Source organism: Oncorhynchus masou, chromosome 11 (assembly GCF_036934945.1).
Source record: "Oncorhynchus masou masou isolate Uvic2021 chromosome 11, UVic_Omas_1.1, whole genome shotgun sequence".
In the NCBI taxonomy this organism is placed as follows: Eukaryota; Metazoa; Chordata; class Actinopteri; order Salmoniformes; family Salmonidae; genus Oncorhynchus; species Oncorhynchus masou.
Window position 1 is genome coordinate 38,291,443 of NC_088222.1, and position 22,688 is coordinate 38,314,130.

At 42.0% G+C, this 22,688-nt stretch overlaps 1 protein-coding gene across 1 annotated transcript in view; it reads left to right on the forward strand.

Annotated features, from left to right (window-relative positions):
- The first annotated feature begins 711 nt into the window (after nucleotides 1-711).
- nsd1b (nuclear receptor binding SET domain protein 1b) overlaps nucleotides 712-22,688 on the forward strand; it is a 40,246-nt gene continuing 18,269 nt past the window's right edge. Inside the window, exons 1-12 of the mRNA XM_064977088.1 lie at nucleotides 712-804; nucleotides 1,060-1,183; nucleotides 13,071-13,873; nucleotides 16,232-16,373; nucleotides 16,586-16,758; nucleotides 16,891-18,829; nucleotides 19,063-19,175; nucleotides 19,262-19,517; nucleotides 19,718-19,815; nucleotides 20,295-20,340; nucleotides 20,568-20,770; nucleotides 21,024-21,161. Coding sequence (XP_064833160.1) covers nucleotides 712-804; nucleotides 1,060-1,183; nucleotides 13,071-13,873; nucleotides 16,232-16,373; nucleotides 16,586-16,758; nucleotides 16,891-18,829; nucleotides 19,063-19,175; nucleotides 19,262-19,517; nucleotides 19,718-19,815; nucleotides 20,295-20,340; nucleotides 20,568-20,770; nucleotides 21,024-21,161 — 4,128 coding nt within the window. The remainder of the gene's footprint in view (nucleotides 805-1,059; nucleotides 1,184-13,070; nucleotides 13,874-16,231; nucleotides 16,374-16,585; nucleotides 16,759-16,890; nucleotides 18,830-19,062; nucleotides 19,176-19,261; nucleotides 19,518-19,717; nucleotides 19,816-20,294; nucleotides 20,341-20,567; nucleotides 20,771-21,023; nucleotides 21,162-22,688) is intronic.

The window sequence follows — 22,688 nt, forward strand, 5'->3', positions numbered from 1 at the left end:
GCTCCAGTCCAGATTGAGATTTGGTTCTTTTGTTTTGGTGAGAGTGGTAATAGACTCATTGAAGGCTGACACCTTGGTCTCAGAGACACGCTGGTTAAACGGCCCACCATAAGCTTTTGTTCTGGTCACTGTGGAGACAGAAGGGTAAAAGACTGTCTGCTATAGATGTCCACCTTCACCCATGCCAGACAGACAGTTTACTTCAGAGAGATTACGATGCTTATCAGAGTTGGGGTCAATTCCAATTCAATTCCAGACAATTCAGAAAAATCCCTAAACTGTACATTCCATGGCTAAAGGTAAAAAAAATCATATATTATTACACTTTTTTTTTTAAATGTTAAAAAGTTTATAAAGGATGATATGAATAAAGGATCAGGTGACTGAGTTTTATGAGTGAGGCCATATAAAGGACATTTAGGGGTCACGGTGAGAGAAGATGTGACCTATCTTATGTTACAAATGTTAACATAAATGTCATTGGGACAACTATATAAGCAGAAAATATTGTATTCTAACATTTTTAGCATAGAGGTTTGATTTTCAACATCTTTTTGTGCCTGATCGATGTGAAAACACCCAAAGCTAAACTCTCTACTGTTCATTCAGAGGCATCACTGTCCACAGTGCAGAACTGGAGCGAATGTTTCTGGCGTAGCACCTCGTCGTGCTTTGTGCTCTGGTTCTGGTTGTTTTGACTGGACTAGCACCATGCGGGCCAGCACCGCCACTCTCTCTGGGATCCTGGGGGAACAACGTCTCCAGATCCAGGCCCGACCATGCAGCCGTCAGCTGCCCAGTGGGGTTTGTTTGTGATGGGTACGAGTCGGCCCACAGCAAAGCTCCAGCACAATGTCCAGCCTGCTGGTTCAGGGGGCCAGCTGTAGGGGCCTCTCAGTTAGGGGCCCCCAGGGCCAGCACTGGGCACTCACCATCACAACGCAGGCAGCTGCAGTATCAAGCACTCTCATCTCAGCCTGCTTATTCTTTTAATTAGACACTCAGAGAATTAGCTCCCCCCCATCCCCCCACACCCCTGCCCTATGTGGGCTCCTTCAGCGAGGTGGCAGGCTGTGGCCCTATGAGACACAGCTCATATGCATAATCCAGCAGGACCCCAGCTCTCTGAATGAGCTGTTCAAAAGGAGCCCGCACCTCCCGGTATTGGGGGGCCGTGGGCGCAGTGAGAAAATGAAGACCTCTGCTCCCCTCTAAATCCCCAGGAATTTCTCATTAAGCGCAGGTCTCGGGCTCCTGAAGACCCCGGCCCCCCCTTGAGGAGACTCAACCCGGGCAGAGAGAATGGCTACTCCAGTCCACTTTGTGTTAGCTGCTGTTTCCCAATGCTTGTTATTCACATCTTCCCTTTCTCCCGGCACAAGAGGCTTCTCCCAATCGTGCTTTTCAAAGCCCCTCAAGACTTCCTCTTCTTTTCACTTTATTTTCATGTGTGAGTGTATGTGTATGGGTGTGTGGAAGGGCCCAAGCTTTGGGTTAGAGAGAAAAGACTAATTGAAGTGACATTTTTTAATGGTCTCCTGAGATATTTGGTGTGGAAGCAGCGAGGGCGGATTCATCCGGACACTCACATCAAACAATGTGTTTTTTGGCGCCTTGACTCAAGTTAGCGATAGGCTCAATGCATGTGTATGGAAGAGAGTGAAGAGCTCTGAGAAGGGTAGAGAGGATGGCAGACTTTAAAAACATCTCTGGTTAGTTATTCAGCCGAGGGTGTTGTTACTGCTTCTAACTTTTTGCAGATATTTAAACATAAGATGCCAAAATCCCAAAGACGCTGATTTATATATTTTATTTAACGATTCTGAGAAAATAACAATGGAATATTAACACCCTTCTTGTTCTAATGCTTCATTACATAAGTGGGCTGATGTGCCCTGCCCATCCCAGTCTGTTGCCAACGTTTAAAATGCATATACAAAAAAAAAAAAAACTTACCTCCCCTTCATTGTGAAATCACGTACCTACAGGAGAAAGCTAAAAGCAATCTTGATAACAGTAATTGATTGATCAGCATAACTCTTGACGAATTTCAACATGGCCTATCCGCATATCTATTACAAATACAGACAGAGCTTACCCTAATTGGCTCACAAAGTTGGCCTATTGTAGAGAAGAGATTGGCACAACAAGCTGTAGTTCCACACATTACAGTATATTTATCAGCTGTGCGTGCGTACTACTGTGCCTATTGGGATATGTTGGAATGAATGGAGCGGAGGTTTATTACTTGAGTCCTGTCAACAGATTTGATGGGTGTAACGGGATTATTTCTGGGAAGGAGAGGCGGACCAAAATGCAACGTGGTTGAAGTTCATCATTTTTAATAAGAAAACTAAACATGAACATGAACATAATACAAAACCAAAACAGCCCTATCTGGTGCAACAGGAAACAATCACCCACAAAACCCAACACCAAACAGGCTACCTAAATATGGTTCCCAATCAGAGACAATGACTAACACCTGCCTCTGATTGAGAACCATATCAGGCCAAACACAGAAAGACACACAACATAGAATGCCCACTCAGATCACACCCTGACCAACCAAAACATAGAAACATACAAAGCAGACTATGGTCAGGGTGTGACCATGGGAGAGGGCCCAGGGTTCCTTTCATTCACCACGTTCTCTATGAATTCACCATGAGGCACTCATAACCCTCCCCAGGTCCAGAACAAATGCAAGGAAATGTACCGTTTTATACAGAGGCATGAGTGCATGGAACTCCCTTCAATCTTACATAGCACAAATCAACACCTCACGGCACAACGCCTCTCCCCCATGTGACCTACTTGTTGAGTGTATGTACTGACATGTCTATGTAACTAATAGGTGCACACACACACTACATGTTAATGTTTTTAAATGCATGTAAATTGTAAAGTATTTTGTCTGTAATGTATTTTTCGTTACGTGTCAAACCCCAGGAAGACTAGCAGTCGCCATTGGCGTCGGGTAATGGGGATCCTAATTACAGTTTTTCTTAATTGCTAAAACACTAAAGCCCATTGGCTGAACAAAGTTCTCAGTTGCCTGGACTCATTTAGCTAATTATGCCGTCTGTTGTCAATACCTTAAACCATTTCACATGGTAAAACACAGTCTGTTGTCAATTCCTTACACCATTTCACATGATAAAACACAGTCTGTTGTCAATACCTTAAACCATTTCACATGGTAAAACACAGTCTGTTGTCAATACCTTAAACCATTTCACATGGTAAAACACAGTCTGTTGTCAATACCTTAAACCATTTCACATGGTAAAACACAGTCTGTTGTCAATACCTTACACCATTTCACATGGTAAAACACAGTCTGTTGTCAATACCTTAAACCATTTCACATGGTAAAACACAGTCTGTTGTCAATTCCTTACACCATTTCACATGGTAAAACACAGTCTGTTGTCCATACCTTAAACCATTTCACATGGCAAAACACAATCTGTTGTCAATACCTTAAACCATTTCACATGGTAAAACACAGTCTGTTGTCAATACCTTAAACCATTTCACATGGTAAAACACAGTCTGTTGTCAATACCTTAAACCATTTCACATGGCAAAACACAGTCTGTTGTCAATACCTTAAACCATTTCACATGGTAAAACACAGTCTGTTGTCAATACCTTAAACCATTTCACATGGTAAAACACAGTCTGTTGTCAATTCCTTACACCATTTCACATGGTAAAACACAGTCTGTTGTCAATTCCTTACACCATTTCACATGGTAAAACACAGTCTGTTGTCAATACCTTAAACCATTTCACATGGTAAAACACAGTCTGTTGTCAATTCCTTACACCATTTCACATGGTAAAACACAGTCTGTTGTCAATACCTTAAACCATTTCACATGGTAAAACACAGTCTGTTGTCAATTCCTTACACCATTTCACATGGTAAAACACAATTTGCAGATCTCACTTAGAATTTTCAGCAAAACTCTAAACATATTCTCATTCTCAAAACACATTCTGCACTCTAATGCACATGTCATCCATACTGGTAAACACAAGTGGCAACAATGAAATACAAATAGAGAACATGTCATTGATTGAACACAACCACTCAAAATTGATTTAACCTGTTTCAAATGATGCGACGCAACCAATATAAGCCAGTTCAGAGCGCAAACAGGTTGTTGAAGGTGGGAAGGAGAAAGTCTGAGAATGGATAGAAGAAACAATGTGAGAGGACGAGGACGAGTGTTTATGCGAGGTGGGCGACGAGGAGGAAGAGGAGGAGGAGGGCAAGAAAGAGGAAGAGGAGGACGAAGAGGAAGAGGAAGACAAAGAGTGGAAATATCTGATGAAATTCGAGCAACAGTTATAGACCATGTTCTTGTCCATGGACTGACAATGAGGGAAGCAGGACTTAGAGTGCAACCCAATTTGAGCCGATTTTCTGTGTCCACCATAGTAAGGACATTCAGAGAAGAGAACAGGTACAGTATACTACTGTATTTTTGTAATTGCAAATGTACTGTACTACACTATATGCAGCTGTTTCAATAGACATTTGTAAAGTTAATGACTATATGTATTGTACTGCATGAATATGTTTTGTAACTGCACAACTACTTTTTGTAGAATTGCAAGGCTGCCACATGCAGGTGGAAGGACAGCTATATTCACTCGGGAGCAAGCGGCCGTTATAGTTGGCATGGTCCTTCAAGATAATGCAATACGACACAGAGAAATCCAGGAACGAGTGAAACAAGACAACACACACTTCCAGGGAATCGACAGTGTGAGCATTTCCACAATTGACCGTGTCCTCCATCGCAACAGGATGCCAATGAAACAAGTATACAGAGAACCTTTTGAGTGCAACTCACCAAGGGTGAAAGAACTGCGAGCTCAGTATGTGCAAGTAAGTGTGCATTCAGAAATGTTTACTGTATTCCAGATTGTCTACAGTACTAACACATACTATGTGAATGACATTACTCTTCATAACATACAATGTATGGGAATCAGAAGCCTAATTGTACTCTACAGTATAGCATTGTCTCTGTATGACTTACAAAATCCTACATACAGTATATTGTATTTCTACAAGGACAATATTTGACTTGGAATCCTTGGACAGACCCCATAAGTTCATATTTGTCGATGAAGCAGGCTTCAATCTAACAAAGAGGAGAAGGAGAGGCCGAAACATGATTGGACAGCAGGCCATTGTTGAAGTCCCTGGTCAATGAGGTGGCAATGTCACAATCTGTGCTGCTATCAGCAACCATGGTGTTCTACATCACCATGTTACACTCGGATCATATAACACCCAGCACCTTCTAAGATTTATTGCCAATCTAAGAGATATTTTATTTGAGCAGCAGTTTCAAGAGCAGCAGGGTCAAGAGCTGAATGAGAATCCCATTCCCACCTATGTGATAGTGTGGGACAATGACAGTTTCCACCGAGCTGCTCAGGTAAGGGAATGGTTTAACATCAATGGGCAGTTTATGAACTTGTACCTCCCTCCATACTCGCCTTTCCTGAATCCGATTGAGGAATTTTTCTCCTCTTGGAGATGGAAGGGAAGGTGTATGATAGACAACCCTACACCAGAGTAAATCTGCTGCAAGCCATGGATTTAGCCTGTGGTGATATAGGTGAGGAATCATGTCAGGGCTGGATACGGCACACAAGAGGCTTCTACCCCCGTTGCCTCAGGAGGGACAATATTGCTTATGATGTCGACGAAGTGCTCTGGCCTGACCCAGCCCAAAGACAAGAAAAAGCTCATTGATCACGTTTACTCCTTTGAATTTTTTCCCTTTTAGTATTGTATACTGTAGTACAGTGCATTGTAGGATGTATACTGTACAATGGACAAATTGTATGGCCCTGAACATTGTGCTTTCCATTTATTAACAGTACTGACTGCTCAATAGATTTTGACTGGTTGCAGGTTCATATCAACAAAGAACAAGAATTACAGTATCACAGAGACAAAGGACAAGTTTGTGAGATGCAGGGTACAGTACTGTAAAAATAGGGGTACAAGGAGGAGGAAGAACAAAAAACAAAATTGCAAAGAGCAAAGCAGAGTAGTAATTTCTGATCAATTTTGAGCTACTATGATAGAACATGTTTTCGTTCATCAAAGACAATGACGGAAAAATATTAATATTTTTTTAGATTAAAAATGTACTTCTCCCTGAGAATTGGAAAGATGTGAAGGGTGAGAGAGAGGGAGAGGGAGAGGGAAAGGGAGAGGGAGAGTTAGAGGGAGAGGGAGAGAGAGAGGGAGGGAGAGGGAGAGAGGGAGAGAGAGAGAGAGAGAGAGAGAGAGAGAGAGAGAGAGAGAGAGAGAGAGAGAGAGAGAGAAAGAGTTGGGTAGAAAGAGGAGAAGAGAGCTGTCAAAAGCATGGACAGCTGACAGCTGGGATTGGGGATGTGAATCATCGGGGTTGGAAGCAGTGGGGGAGTGGAGCGGAATTTAAAACAACAGGAAGAGTCTTCCACACAGTGGGTTCCTGGAGGGAGAGGAGGACAGCGTTGGCCTCCAGAAACTTTCCTTTGTGATATAGTGACAGAGAGACGCCTAAAACTTCATTCACGAGCGACCTCACCCCCCACACACACTCACTCACATGCACACATGCATGGATGCTTGCATACATACACACACATATGCACGCCTACACACCCAATCATCATCCCATTAGTGATTCAGTGCAAAGCTTAATGCTATAGTTGTTATTCAGTGCTGAATGAAAGTTTAAACTCAGATGTTGTCGTGTTGGAAATAACGTTTCTGTTGTTTGTGAACTGAAGTATTCATTGGGACCCTATTCAAATCATTCCTGGTGTGAGATCAGTAATGTACTTGTCTAATCAATCTACATGGCATATACACAAGCATTATTATTATTATCCATTTTTGTTACAATGGTATATATTGCATTAGTACACATACTACACAACACAGGTATTACACATATCTGATTTCAATTTGGTGCCTTCAATGAAAGGAATTTAAAATATGTATTTATTTAACCAGGTAAGTCATTGAGAACACATTCTATTTTACAATATTGACCTGACATATATTTGTTCAACCAACTTCTGTGTTGTTACGTGAGTAAACGTATATGGATTTATTGTTTTTCAGAATCTGAATCACTTTACTTGCCAAGTACATTTACACATACCTGCAATTTGACTCGGTGAATTGGTGATGCCAGAAATAGACCATGTACAGACAGAATACAGGCATAAAGTCAACATAGTCAACATACAAAATTCAATATGAATACAGTAAACCCAAAACTCTGGAGTATAATATGATTTACAGTAAGGATATAGAATTTACAGAGGGGATATCTAACCAGGCGGGTCGGAGCGTTGGGCCAGTAAACGAAAGGTTTCTGGAGTGAATCCCCGAGCTGACAAGGTAAAAATGTGTCATTCTGCTACTGAGCAAGGCAGTTAATCCACTGTTCCCCGGGCACCGATGACGTGGATGTCGATTAAGGCAGCCCCACGCACCTCTCTGATTCAGAGGGCTAAGTGTGGAAGACACATTTCAGTTGAATGCTTTCAGTTTTACAACTGACTAGGTATCCCCCTTTCCATTTCCCCGTATATGCAGAGAGAGGGAGGCTGCCATGATGGATATATACATGCATATACTGTATACAGATGTTTTTATAGCAAAAGGGTCTAAAGGTTCAGTATATATTACGTATATTTGCCAATGAGATCAATTCCAAGTGTAGATAGATGAGGTTTGAAATAATTTGTGTTTCTTTCATTCATGTTTCATCATGATGTCTTGTCCTTCATATCACGGACTGGTATGAGCAACACAGCAGATGGGACATTGTCCTCCACCTTTACCATGTGTTGTGCTGCCCCTTGGTGGTAGACTTATGCCATTACAGGTTAAATTAAAAGTTGTATTTGTATAGTAGGCGTATGTATTGTATTCCTTTTTTATTAACATTGTTCAGCGAGGACCCGATATTCAAAATACTTCTGCTGTAGATCGACGATGTTGGAAATAAAAATGTTAAATGTGTAAACATTTACAATTACCTCTAATTATCTTCACATTCCTTATACTTATGTGATAATATCATATTGAATGTTTTTGTTTTTAGAGAACAAAGCCATATCAATTCATCCCTTATAGGGCATAATAGGGCCTACTGAAACAATAACGGTCGCTTGAGAGCTTTGGGTGGCAGAGGTCAAGCTTATATTTGACCACTAGGTGGAGTAAGGAGTGAGTAGTGCAGTGGAGCCTGTTGGCCGCAGACCCAGTAGGCCTCATTAGATCAGATCTGAATGTCTGGGACATTTGGCCTCCAAACTTGAATTAAATATTTTTTTTGTGACCTGATAGGCCATACAAACGCCATACAAGTACAGTATGTCCGCTCTCCTACTTCTTATACTTCTAGTGTCTACTTCATTTTTTGAGGAGCATGAGAGAGGTTGTATTTTGTCAATATAGTAGAAATCTCACTATAATAGTGCAATTTAATAGATATATGTTATACAGAAAAGGTATAGTGCTTTCTATGTAACCAAACAACTTAAAGTGCAAAAACTTTTTTTAAAGGATCTTATCTAAAATGTATTCTATTGCACTGGATGTTTAAATAATTAAGATTAGGAGTTGTAGGGCCTTCGTGATTCTAATGTTCATAAGTACTGAAGTTCATAAGTACAGCTGCATGTCCTCTGAGCCAACGAGCTCATGTCTCATACACAATTCTGCAGGTGGAAAGGTTGGAAGAAATGGCACGCCACTTACTAAGCGACGGCCTAGTTCCTGTTCCCAAGGCCGCAGGAAACAACCTCCATACGTCCTCCCTCCTTCCCTTTCTCTCTGGCCTCCACAGGAGCGACAGAGCGTGGCACGAGCCTGGGAGTAAACCAACCAGGGCTTTAACAAGCTGCTGCATCCACCGCACAAATAGACAACAATAATAACGCAATGGATGCACCGTTTTTTACACACAACAACATGTTACTGTACATATGGTGGTTCTACCCACTTCCTTCCCCACCTGAATAAATGTCTGCTTTAAAGAACACTTAATGGTGTTACGCTCCAATGGCTCAGATGAAGCAATGATTCTTATGGAGGAGAAGGAGAGATTGTTTTGTTCAAGCACACTGGTAGCAATGTGACAGATGACAGAAATAGAAACTGTTACTCCTCTGAGGCATGTCATTTACTTGTAATAACAACCGTTTCTGTTTCTTTGCCAGATGAGTCATAACTCATAAGCAGGTTGGGAAGGTGATGGAGAGCAGGGGGGAGTATGGCATCATCATTAAGGTGACAGCGTCACAGTGGATTTGAAGAGATGACTGTCACCGTCCTCAGAGCACAAAACCTAAATTAAGCAGTAACTGCTGTTAAAAGCTCTAATTTTCAGTTACACAATTACACTCATGCAATCAGGAGGTCGTATTAAGTATAATCAATGGATCATGACTTAGTTGTTTACTTTTCAGGGTTTTGCATTCACCACCACCAATAGCTGTTAGATCTGATTGACCCACTGACCTCGAATTATCAATGGGCCAATTAGAGTTTTCAATACCTTTAGTAGTGTATTGAAAAAATAGTTACACTTTATACTACATGTAACACTGTTATAAAAATGACATTACTTATGTCATTAACAGTCATGACTGTTGGTGTGCGCTTGTGACAGCAGACTTTGCACTGTCATCATGACACTGTTAATTCAATCAAATGTATTCATAAAGCCCTTCTTCCATCAGCTGATCTCACAAAGTGTTGTACAGAAACACAGCCTAAAACCCCAAACAGCAAGCAATGCAGGTGTAGAAGCACAGTGGCTAGGAAAAACTCCCTAGAAAGGACAGAACCTAGGAAGAAACCTAGAGAGGAACCAGGCTATGAAGGTGGCCAGTCCTCTTCTGGCTGTGTCAGAATTGCCTGAGCCAGTTGGGCTATTTTAAGCCTAGCTAATTACTTCATTGTGGCATATGTCATCATAAGTCATACAACCTAAACTAATGTAGTAGGCATAGAAATACGCCAGAGCAGAGTCCCCACTTCCTTTTTCAGGGGAAACAGCAGTTAGGTTTAAAATACTGTATCTCTGAAAACCGGCAACTTCCGCTTTCTTACAACACTGCTAAGGGTGGTTATAAACTGACTTCAAAGGCTACTGTTAATAACATATGGCAGTGTTAAAAGTGTTATAGGCCTAACAGTGTTATGTAGCCCTTATGACAGAGAGTTTTCGTAAAGGGTTACCAAATAAAGCATGCGTATGGATACTGACATATGACTGAATTACATTATAGTCGTGTCATGGACTCATAGAGGACAGTTCTTTTGTCACGTAAGTGACAAAATCAAGTTGTCAGTAAGTAGGCTAATAGGCAGTGACAGACTTTAGAATGGGCCTGTCAATCACTCTCCCACAAAGAGGCATGATGAACTCGTTTACAGATAAGATACTTGTAAGAGTCCACATTGTACAGGTGAAGAGTGAAAACAGCTCGGGTAGAGGTGGAGGAGCACAGGTGTATAAATCAGGCATGGCAGCATGTGGTGTAAAATAAGATAAGAATAGAGTGGTCCATCAAAAGGCTTACTTAAACCTGACTAACTTCATCAGAAACTCATGTGCTTCTGTCTCAAACCACCATTGTCTTCTGCTATGACTGACTTTGCCGACATTACGAACTGCACAGACACAGAGACAGCACAGCACAGAGGAACACACGGCTCACAACAAGATGATGATGTAAGAGTTTACTTTAAGTCGATTTCTTGACGGATATGTAAATAGATAGGCTTTACATCGTGTTATATATATTTTTCTCGTTACAGTGCAGTCTAAAAGGAAAGAAAGACGCGTTTAGTTGGGCTTGTAGACGCATGAACGTGTTTGATCTGTCGGGGCGCTATTTTGACTGTGTGTGTGCCCGTCGCCGTACACTGCAGGCCCTCTCTCCCACCAGGCTCACGCGAGCGAGGCTGAGCAGGCAGCGCAGTTCTTCCGTGAGGCTTCAGATTTCCCCCTCGATCAAAAATATCGCATATTAATTTTATGGAGAGTGTGAAGACATAGCTTGCCTTCTCGAAATATAGAACTGTTATTTGATTAACATCTTTGCATATTTAATGGTTGTGCATTTATCTAGGACGACTCCACTCCACCCCCTATCCACGGTCTCTACCAATATAATTTCCTTTGAAAACAATCCACACAAATAAGACAATACGTGATTCAAACTCTCTTTTTACGTTCAGGGCATGATGGAGTCTATGGAAATGCCTGCGAATTATGGAACACTGTCCCCCTACTACACACACCAGTTACATTTGCCCGTCGTGAACCTTTCTTCTGTAACCTGACATATGATATACACTAAATATTATTGTGGAAAGTGGTTTATTCAATGGTGTTTAATGAATGAATGCAGCTTTGCTCTGGGGCTTTGGAATGTTTTGGATGGATTGGAAATGTGTGCGTTGCGGTTCAATCTTTTTCGCTTTGATGTGAACTTCATATCGAGCATATTAACACTTTGTGGCCTGTTTTTTGTGAGCCGACTCCATTTTGAAGGACCCGGTGAGCAGAGAAAAAGGTTTTGCAACTCGTCTAAAGACAAGGAAGCCATCTGTTTTCTGGGTAGCCTATATTAGAATGCATTTACATGAAAACATTCTAATCCCATAATTTAAAAGCGCATGAGATGTCCATATGGGGTATGATATGATGCCATTGTTGACACAGATTGAGCAAATGACAGGCATGTCATAGTGATTAATGTGAATGACAGCTATTGAAAATCTATGTGATAATTAAAAACCAGTAGAGCGGAATATGCCCGTAATTTTTCCATCCCAAATATTTTTGGTGGAACTCAAAGCCTCAGCATTACTCCAAGCTGGGGGTTGGGAGGCAGTGCCGATTGGTCCGCTCTCACACAGACACGGGCAGGCAGGGGCTGCAAGGGGCAGGTCGACTGCTAGGAAATAGTCATAATTTAATAATGCATTGAATATGAGGTAACAAGGAATTAGAAACTTATAGCACTGTATGATATGTCGCTGTAAATGGGTGGTTCTCTCAGTAAGTGAAATGCATGCATATATTTATCGTTTGAAGGGGCCGCCGGTGGTGTAAGAGCTATCGCAAGTAGAGTATATGTCCACAGGATCCTGGCCTAGTATTGCTGCTTCTGGGATTCTCCTCATCCGCTTTCACAAAATTCGAAAATAGCATATTTAATGATAGAAATGAAAGGTTTGACAGTTGTTTTTGCGGTGACCGACATTTAAATGGTAAGATTCTTGCGGCATATCATTGTCATACGCGTTTTTATTTGTTTAAACATTCCGTCATTGTGCACAGTATACATATGTCGGTGGAAGTCTGTACGTATGTGTGGCAGTGTGAACTTGTGTGTCGATACTGTATGTTCGCGTGCCAGCTATGCACTGAACCGATATCTCTGTGGTGCCTCGTGAGCCATGGCACACAGAGTTGATGCACAGGCGCTGTCAGGAGCTGTCCATTTTATTCTTGGTTTCGCGATTTCTTCATCAGCCTTTTGAAATCAACTTAACCCTTCGTTGTTGCTGGGCAGGACAGCGTGTCATTACAGGTACTCTGGTCTAATTTTAACATGACCAGCGGCCTGCCAAACGCGCAATAGGTTGCCACAATTCCACGTTCTTGGCGGTGTAGCGAGGAGTGGAATGACACTGTTGCCTAATACTTTATTTTCATTTTTTTTTAGGTGGGGAAAGATAACCATATCACACTTTTATATATAACGAAACTCAGTCATTTAAAACTTTCCTAATTTTACAACACTATTGTTTTTTTTATAACATTTTTAATAACTTTTCAATAATATACCATTACCATCTCCATTTTTGCCACATTCTATAATAGGTAACCACGAACAATAAAACAAATTGTATGTGATCAATAATTGCAAATCCATGCAATTAAAGTTGCTATCACTTATTTTTTTAAATATTTTTTGAGCCTATTTTCTGTTTTTTTTCTGTTTAGGATGGAGCCTTACCAGGATGAGTCGGCCCTATGAACTGCCCATCAGCAATGCTCAGGCCTGTCACACTGACCCAACAGTGGCCTCTGCCCCCAATGACCCCTTCTCTCCCTCCTCAAAGCACAATAACCCCAATTCTAGACTAGACCCTCCACGTGCCATGCAGCTGTCCACCGCCCCTTCCCTCAAACCTCCATCCACCTATGGGTTCATGCCCAAGAACCTATCCTCTTCCTACAGTCCTCTGAGAAGGCTACAGCACCTGACCACCATGGTCAGCCACCCGGACCTGATACAGGTTGGAGAGGGGGAGAGGGAGGTCTCGCACACCCGGAATGCTGTTGGGAAAACTGACTTTGGGAATTCCTTGGCCCTCACAGCTCCCCAGCCATGCAGGAGAGACACAGACACCAGTAAGACTAATCCTAGTGTGGAGAAGAAGAGTGACTGTTGCTTCTCTGACCCACCTAGTCCAGACTTTTCACTGGATAGCAATAGCCCTTTTGCGAATGGCTGCCTGCACTTTGAGTCCACTTTGTTTGATGATGATGATGATGAAGAGGATGATGAGGATACAGCTTTACCTCTGACAGACAGACATAGCAAAGTTGGAAAGTCACCTGAACCTCTTCCTGAATTGTTTAACTTGAAGGTAAAGAAATTACTGAAGCCAGGGCTATCTGTGGGTAAAGGCTTGCAGTCCCCTAGTGTCCCCCCATTAACGGCACATGAAGGGTCAGACGAGGACTGGGGGAGTAACTGTGAGCCGCTCTCTCTTGGGAATAGCCCCTCTGGGCCTTCAATGGCAAGTCCTACTACTGTTATGAACCTTTTACATAACATGGCTATTGACAGCAACATCATGCAGTACCCAACAGCCCTCAAATTTAATCCTGTAACATGTCACAGTTCTGGCCTGGGTACTTCCTTTTCAGTCCAGATCACCTGTTTTACTGTGCAACATAAATTGTCAAGCTTATTGGTTTTGATTATATGTGAATTGTCAATGAAGATAGTGAGAGGCCTAAATCCTAACCAATTAGCAAGAAAGGTCAAGCGGGGTCACTTCCTCTATAATAGATAAGCTCCTCAGAGCTGGAGATGATCCATGTAATTCCAGCATATCATATGGTGAATTACAATCAATAGTTGAAATTATACCTTTTGAAATACCTTTTGAAATTAATAAAACACCTGCACAGAGAAAAGTCATTAGTCAGGCCATATCCAGAGCTTTGTTTAGTGGCTGGAATGTTATGCATGATCAGTTGATAGAAGTTTAGTAAGGTTGACTGACATCTAGGCTAGAGAGTGTGCACAGAGCTGATATATGCATTTTAGTGTTTAAAAGATAGTTGGTAATATAATGTGGATTTGCACTATCTTGCATCTGGTGAAAATTAGGATAGAGTTGCAGGGATTTAACTTTACCTAACCTAATTTACCAGGACTTTGGTCCTGGCAACTCAGCAACCGTATAGTCTTGGAAAATATTGGAATGCTTGCATATGTTTACATTTGCGTATATAAATTGGCATGTAAATTGTGATATAATACTTTTTTTACTTACAGTACCAGTCAAAAGTTTAGACACACCTACTCATTCAAAGGTTTTTCTGTATTTTGTACTATTTTCTACCTTGTAGAATAATAGTGAGGACATCAAAAATATGAAATAACACATATGGAATAATGTAGTAACCAAAAAAGTGTTAAACAAATAAAAATATACTTTATATTTTAGATTCCTCAAAGTAGCCACCTTTTGCCTTGATTGCAGCTTTGCATGCTCTTGGTATTTTCTCAACCATCTTCATGAGGTAGTCACCTGGAATGCTTTTCCAACCGTCTTGAAGGAGTTCCAACATATGCTGAGCACTTGTTGGCTGCTTTTCCTTCACTCTGTAGTCCAACTCATCCCAAACCATCTAAATTGGGTTGAAGTCGGGTGATTATGGAGGCCAGGTCATCTGATGCAGCACTCCATCAATCTCCTTCTTGGTCAAATAGCCCTTACACAGCCTGGAGGTGTGTTGGGTCATTGTCCTGTTGAAAAACAAATGATAGTCCCACTAAGCTCAAACAAGATGGGATGGCATATAGCTGCAGAATGCTGTGGTAGCCATGCTGGTTAAGTGTGCCTTGAATTCAAAATAAATGCACCCCCACACCATGCTTCACGATTGGAACCACACATGCGGAGATCATCCATTCACCTACTCAGCGTCTCACAAAGACACAGCGGTTGGAAACAAAAATCTGAAATTTAGACTCATCAGACCAAAGGACAGATATCCAACGGTCTAATGCCCATTGTTCGTGTTTTTTGACCCAAGCAAGTCTCTTCTTCTAATTGGTGTCCTTTAGTAGTCATTTCTTTGCAGCTGTTCAACCACGAAGGCCTGATTCACGTAGTTTCCTCTGAACAGTTGATGTTGAGATGTGTCTGTTACTTGAACTCTGTGAAGCATTTATTTGGGCTGCTATTTCTGAGGCTGGTAACTGTAATTAACTTATCCTCTGTAGCAGAGGTAACTCTGGGTCTTCCTTTCCTGTGGCGGTGTTCATGAGAGCCAGTTTCATCATAGCGCTTGATGGTTTTTGCGACTGCACTTGAAGGAACTTTCAAAGTTCTTGAAATGTTCCGTATTGACTGACCTTCATGTCTTAAAGTAATGTTGGACTGTTGTTTGTTCTTGCCATAATATGGACTTGGTCTTTTACCAAATATGGCTATCTTCTTCTGTATACCCCCTACCTTGTCACATCACAACTGATTGGCTCAAAAGCATTAAGATGGAAAGAAATTGCACAAATTAACGTTTAACAAGGCACACCTGTTAATTGAAATGCATTCCAGGTGACTGTCTCATGAAGCTGGTTGAGAGAATGCCAAGAGTGTGCAAAGCTGTCATCAAGTCAAAGGGTGGCTACTTTGAAGAATCTTAAATGTAAAATACATTTAGATTTGTTTAACACTTTTTTGGTTGCTACACGATTCCATATCTGTTATTTCATAGTTTTGATGTCTTCACTATTCTAGAAAATAGTAAAATAAAATAAAAACTTGAATGAGTAGGTGTGTCCAAACATTTGACTGGTACTGGAATTTAAACATTTCTTGAAGTAATTTAAATATTGATTATCTGGTGTCTATCAACAGATGGACAGCCCAAAGAAGAAGTCCCTTCCACCTGTAAAGTTTTTAGAGGGTGAAGTTATATGGGCAAAGTTCAACCGAAGACCCTGGTGGCCTTGTGAGATGACAGTTGACCCAGTACAGGGAACCTACCACAAAATGAAAGGTAGGCCCTGGTCCTGGGTATTATTTTAACAACTCTTTTTTTTACTGATCTTGTAGAACAGATTTGTACTAGCTTGGAAGTGTTATATTTCACAATCCACTTTACATTGAAACGGACACATCTCTCTTGCAAAATGTATTTTATACTTGTGATAAAGGTTAAATGAATATGAAATCTACCGGATCCTTTGCTCCTGTGTGGTGATGTTTCAGAGCCCAGTGATAGGCCTTGTCGGCAGTACCACATCAGGACCTTTGGAGAGCCGTTGGAACTGGCCTGGGTTGCAGGAAAAGCTACACACACTTTTCATGGAGGCTTTGAGTTTGAACAGCTCCCCTTGATTCGCAGGAGAGGAAGGCAAAGAGACAAAGACTACAAATACACTGTAATTAGTAATGTGAATCAAAACATGTGACTCAGCTTTTTTGTATGTTGGACAATAACCAATCATGTTTTACCGAATATATCCAAAATACAAATATTTGTGATTACAAAAACACTTTATTTTCCTCCACAGATACCCAAGCGTTTTAAAGCATCTTGGGAAAAAAGTGTGGCTGAGGCAGAATCTGTCCTCTCAGAGCGGCCCAAAATGGGGCCCTCTCGACCTGACTCCACAGATACAACCCTCCATGATGGGTCCACATTAGAGAACAAGGACCTTCCAATTCCCCCTTCCGCCATTCCATCTGCCTCTATATCCCCTGCACCAAGTCACATGACAAACGGAACTGTGTCATCACAAAGTAAATCTTCCCCAAAAGGAAGCATTTTCAAGAAGCCTCAGAGGAAGAAGAATCCAACTAAAGCATCAAAAGCTAAAAATGATTTCTTCAACACCGAAACATTTGGAAGCACTGACAAGCCAGAGGGGGACATCGAAGAATGTCCGTATTTGGACCTTGACTCTATCCCCAATATTTTGTGTCCTAAAGCACTTGAGCGTCAATCCAAGCCCTCTCAGACTCAGCTCTCAGTTCCAGTAGTAGAAAAAGTGAAGAAGCAGCCTGAAGTCCAAACTGGCCTGTGGTTCAGCAAACCAGGAAAAGACAGGCGACTCATCACTACCACCTCCATATCTAAACACAATTCCTTTAGCAAGGGCCCCTGCAAGAAAAATACTCAAACTGCAGCTGCTGTCAACAGACAGACACAAGTGTCCAGTGTGGCAATCAAGGAATGCTCTAGTCATCAGTTGAAGACTCCAGTGTCCAGTGTAATAGTCAAAGAACGTCCTGCTGATCAGTCGAAGACTCCAGTGTCCAATGCAACAGTCAAAGAAATGACTGGTAATCAGTTTAAGACTCCAGTCTTAAGTGTGCCCAAGCTCACGGATCAGTCGAAGGACCTGGGTAAGCAGCCTGCGCATCTGCCCGCTAGCAACCGCCTCATGACCAGAGCTCTTAAAGCTATGGAGGAAGCTGAGCGAAAGGTCTCATCTTCCATAAACACGCCCTCTGATAAACCAGAGACCAAAACAAACTGTTATACAGAGGACAAACCTTCAAAGGTTGACAACGATAATCAGATCATGGCTTTTCCAAATTGCTCTTCATCAAAGTTCACCAGGTCGAAGGACTTTGAGGCAGAGGTTAAGACAGAAAATGAGAGCTTCTTTGTATCCCAGATGCCTGCGGATTTCATACCTCTAACTTCTGGGAAGGAAAAGAAAGAGAACTGTGTGTCTCACATCTCCTCCTGTTCCTCTCCCTCGCCATGCTTCTCGCCCATGGATGTCTTCAAAGACATCAAAGAGTTATCCTTCAAGTCCCTGGAATCAAGTGATGGTGATGGAAAACATGTGTCTTTTAAACCAGACACTAACTACAAGTTCAGTACTTTCCTCATGATGCTGAAGGATGAGCACGATACCAGGGAGAAACATGGTACACCCTTGGAGCTGGAAATCGGACCACCCACTGCCCATGTAAAAGAGGAGCCTTCAGTAATTCCAACCTTACTAGGAGAGGAGTCACTCAGTCAAGGCCCTAGTCTGAGTACAAGTCAACAGTGCAAGGGCAAAACAAAGGCCAAACCCAAGCTCAAGTCTTCTCTGAAAGTAGAAATCCCACAACTTGAAGGCAGCATAAACCAGGACTTGAAAAGGTCAGCCAAAAAGAGAGGCTTGTCTGGGACTAAAAATAAACCTAATGGAAAAGAGCCTTGTGGTAAGAGGTCTCCTGGACCTGGCTACCTTGGGATGGAGGCCTCACACCATCTTTCTAGCAATGCCTGTCAGAAGTTTAACCATGATTCAGGGACATTAGGGGGGTTGGGGGAGGGCTGCAGTGGGCTAATGAATGAGAGAGTACAGAACATGGTGCCTTTGGAGCAGGGTGGTGCAGACCCATCGGTGTCCTTTCAGACAAAGACAAGGTTGGACCAGCAGATTATCCCTGCCATCAATTCTGCAAACACTACACAAAGTACTGGGGAAGGCCAGGAGGCTCCCACAGGTAAGGAATCGTTTTTATTCTTCTTGGTTTGACAGAAGGGTATCCCAAAGGAGATTATGACTGATCAATGCATTGACTTTGCTTTGGGATTTATGCCATAATGAAAATATCAAAAGCTATAATGTGATAGCGTCTGATTCAGGGCCATGATGCCAAATTCTGTTGATCATGAAACGTCATGGTTTTTACATGTGTGGCATATTCATACTTTTTGCACACTTGTCCTTCATCAGCACATAAACGAATTAGAAAACCAAGCAAAAGACTCATAGAATGGACAGAAGAGTATGATCAGATATTCTCCACAAGGAAGAAACAGAAAAAGGCCCTCCGGTCTTTGGGAAAGGTAGCTCACTCAAACATACAGTATTACATCTCTTGGATTTTCAGGGTTTTGTATCATGATACTATACCCTCTTCATGTTTTTCCAGGTGGCACAGTCCAACAGCAACAAACCAGATCCCCTACCATTAGAGAAACCCACACATGACCATGCCCCTCTGAACCCACTTCCTGAAATACAATCCCTGCCCCCAGAGGAACCATCCAAGACCCCAAATGGACAAGCCCCTCCCCGAATAGAGAACACGCCCCCTCAGGATGCACCTATCCTGTCCATAGATACTCCAACCCTGCCTCCTGAAGCAGACCCTTCGCTGTTGTGTGACAGTTTTACAAAGAATGTTGGTGAGAAACCATTTACATATCAAATGTATACTTTGGTTGAATTGCAAAAGATTACAAAATGTTTTCGTAAGCAATGTGCCCTGAAACCAAGGAATTACTGGTTTTATTACATTACTCCTCTGTAGTAGTGGTCTTAGATCCTAAACACCTCATTATCCCAGATGTGTTTAAAGGTCCATAATAACACTGTCCTGTGGCAGGTGACGTTCCTTACTTGGAAACCATCCGTAAGAGACAGAGAAAACCCACTCGGAAGATTCTGGAATACTCAGAGGCTGCCACAATCCCAAAGAAAAAGGTATGGAGGAGTTAGGGAATGGTTGTGCTTTGTTCATTAACCCCATCAGACCCAAAATATATATTTGTTTCCTCCACTGTTTGTAAACAATGTCATTGTAAACAAACACTGTATAGCTTAAAAACATGATTAAAACTATAATTATGATCTCATAGATGGTCAGTCCTTGCATCCATTGCCCATCTATGAATTTGGTGGTTACATTTCTCCAGCTCCATTCCTAAGCTCTTTACCCAAAAAGGTGGTGGGGTGTATGCTTTGTTATTGATTGAACTGCACATTGTCCCCTTAAACAGTTGAATTAAGCTCATGAGGCATTTATACGTTACATTCTTCAAGAAACAATTGCTATATATAATTAATTTTAAAGTAAAGAAAAAAATGTACCAATTAAGGATTTTTGTATCTTATGGGTCCGTTGATTTTCACAGTAGTGAGGGCCTTACATCAGGGGTTGACTGGTTAATTGTGTATTACAGGTCAAGTCCATGAAGTCCAGCTCATCAAGCCATGCTGTTCATTCAGGTCAGTCTACACAGGAAGGACCTCCCTCAAACTGTCCGCATTACACAGTTCTTAAGCGTCTCTCCCACTGTTGTGTAAGATGTGTACAGGAAAAGCATTAAAAAATGTAAGGCAATACACTGTTTATCACAATGCTTTGTGATACTGCTTTCATTTACCTCATGATTGTCAATTCAGAGGGTTGATTGGTCTTGGGGTCAAAGTTGACTTGACTGTTTTTCCCCCAGGCTCTGGACAACACTCCTTTAAATCAAAGATCAAGCAACCAATGACATCCACCACTGCATCCTCCACAATGTTGCCCTGCACCCCTGCACCCAGCCCCCAGACACAGAGTTGCATGGAGAGGGGGTCAGACATCGACCTCACCACGCCCCCCACTAAGGACACTAATCTCCATGACGATGGGAGGGACACCATAGACCCAGAGGTCAGACAAGAGGTTAAATCTGCAGCTTAATTTGATGGTCCATATGTTTTACCTGATAATAACATAGAAATTACATGGTAAAATTGTAATTACAAAATAACGACCCAAAAAAGAAAACAATAACACTAAAACATGCATCAATATGTACCTGAAAAAAAGATTCTGCATCGAATAGTGTTACGGCATGATTGCTTGCAATGTGGCTTTCGGTGCTTGAACTGTCCTGCTGATTTTCTTCTTATTTGCACCTCAGGGTTTTGCATCCAGTTTCGATGACAGCTTTTCATCCATGAGGGAGGAGTCTTCACAGTGCGATAACACACTCTTCCCCAATAAGAAGATCATAGTGGACAGAGGGGGCGTGGCCTCATTGAAGGAGAATGTGTGTCAGGTGAGTACGTCTAACATCACCAATATAAGAGTGGTAAGGGGCCTCCAGAGTGGCGCAGTGGTCTAAGGCACTGCATCGCTAGCTGTGCCACTAGAGATCCTGGTTTGAGTCCAAGCTCTGTCGCAGCAGGCCGCGCCTGGGAGACCCATGGGTGGGGGGGGGGTGCACAATTGGCCCAGCGTTGTCCGGGTTAGGGGAGGGCTTGGCCGGCAGGGATATTCCTGTCCCATCGTGCACTAGCGACTCCTGTGGTGTGCCGGGCACAATGCACACTGACACGTTAGTCAGGTGTATAGTGTTTCCTCTGACACATTGGTGCAGCTGGCTTCCGGGTTAAGTGGACGTTGTGTCAAGAAGCAGTGCGGCTTGGCTGGGTTGTGTTTTGGAGGACGTACGGCTCGTGACCTTCGTCTCTCCCGAGTCCGTAGAGGAGTTGCAGCGATGGGACAGGACTACGACTACCAATTGGATTCCACGAAATTGGGAAAAAAAATCTATAAAAAGAGTGGTTACTTTATGTGTTTCAACCCTTTGACATGTCCCAACAAACGGGTGTGATCATTCTACAGTGGTCCCTGCAGGATATGCTCAAACCGGTGTGATTAGAACTTTTATTTAGAACACCCAGTTTCGATTGACGCAACAGTCTGCGATTGAGCTGGCCACACTGTTTTTTCACAGAAACACTTTGCACAAACACAGTCCTCACAAAGTTATGTCCTGAATGTGAGCAGTTTGTTTTTGGATGCAATGTTCAGACATTCACAGAAGTAGCAACGTCATAACACAGTCATTCAGCCGGAAAATGTAGGCTACAGTAGTCCTCGCACTTACTCTCGGCTGACAGAAACCACAATATGAATTATCTAATAGCAATTACTATTTATAATTCATCACATCACATGGTGAGCTCACCATTGATCGAAATAATTGAGGAAAACACTTTCTAAAAATCTTAAGTAATCCGACGATATTTAGTTTGTGCGCGCCGCCATGTTTGTTTTTTCACTCCAACCAAAGATATGAAGAGGAGGCAAGATGAGTTTGGTCTGTTTGCAGTATGCATGTTGAAGTGGTGTGTCGTCTACGATCAATCACTTCCATTCAATTGCGGAAGTTTACTCGAAAGATAAGTGAACCATTCCTTCATCTCATTATAACATCTTTGGTCTGACAGATGTTTACGTGACACCCAGAATGCATTGTATAATGTCAACAAACATGGTGCCACACATAGCTGGCAAATAGCTTAGCATTAGCTCATCATAATTAGTACAATCCTAAAAGAGTATTTTACATATATCGCAGGTGTCTATTACAATCTATGCAATAATCGGAATGCATTATTTGTCACAAGTACATGGCAATGTGAATAAAACTGTAAATACATTATGCTCTACATATACTGTACATACAGTACCAGTCAAAAATTTGGACACACCTACTCATTCAAGGGTTTTTCTTTATTTTTTACTATTTTCTACATTGTAGAAACTATGAAATAACACATATGGAATCATGTAGTAA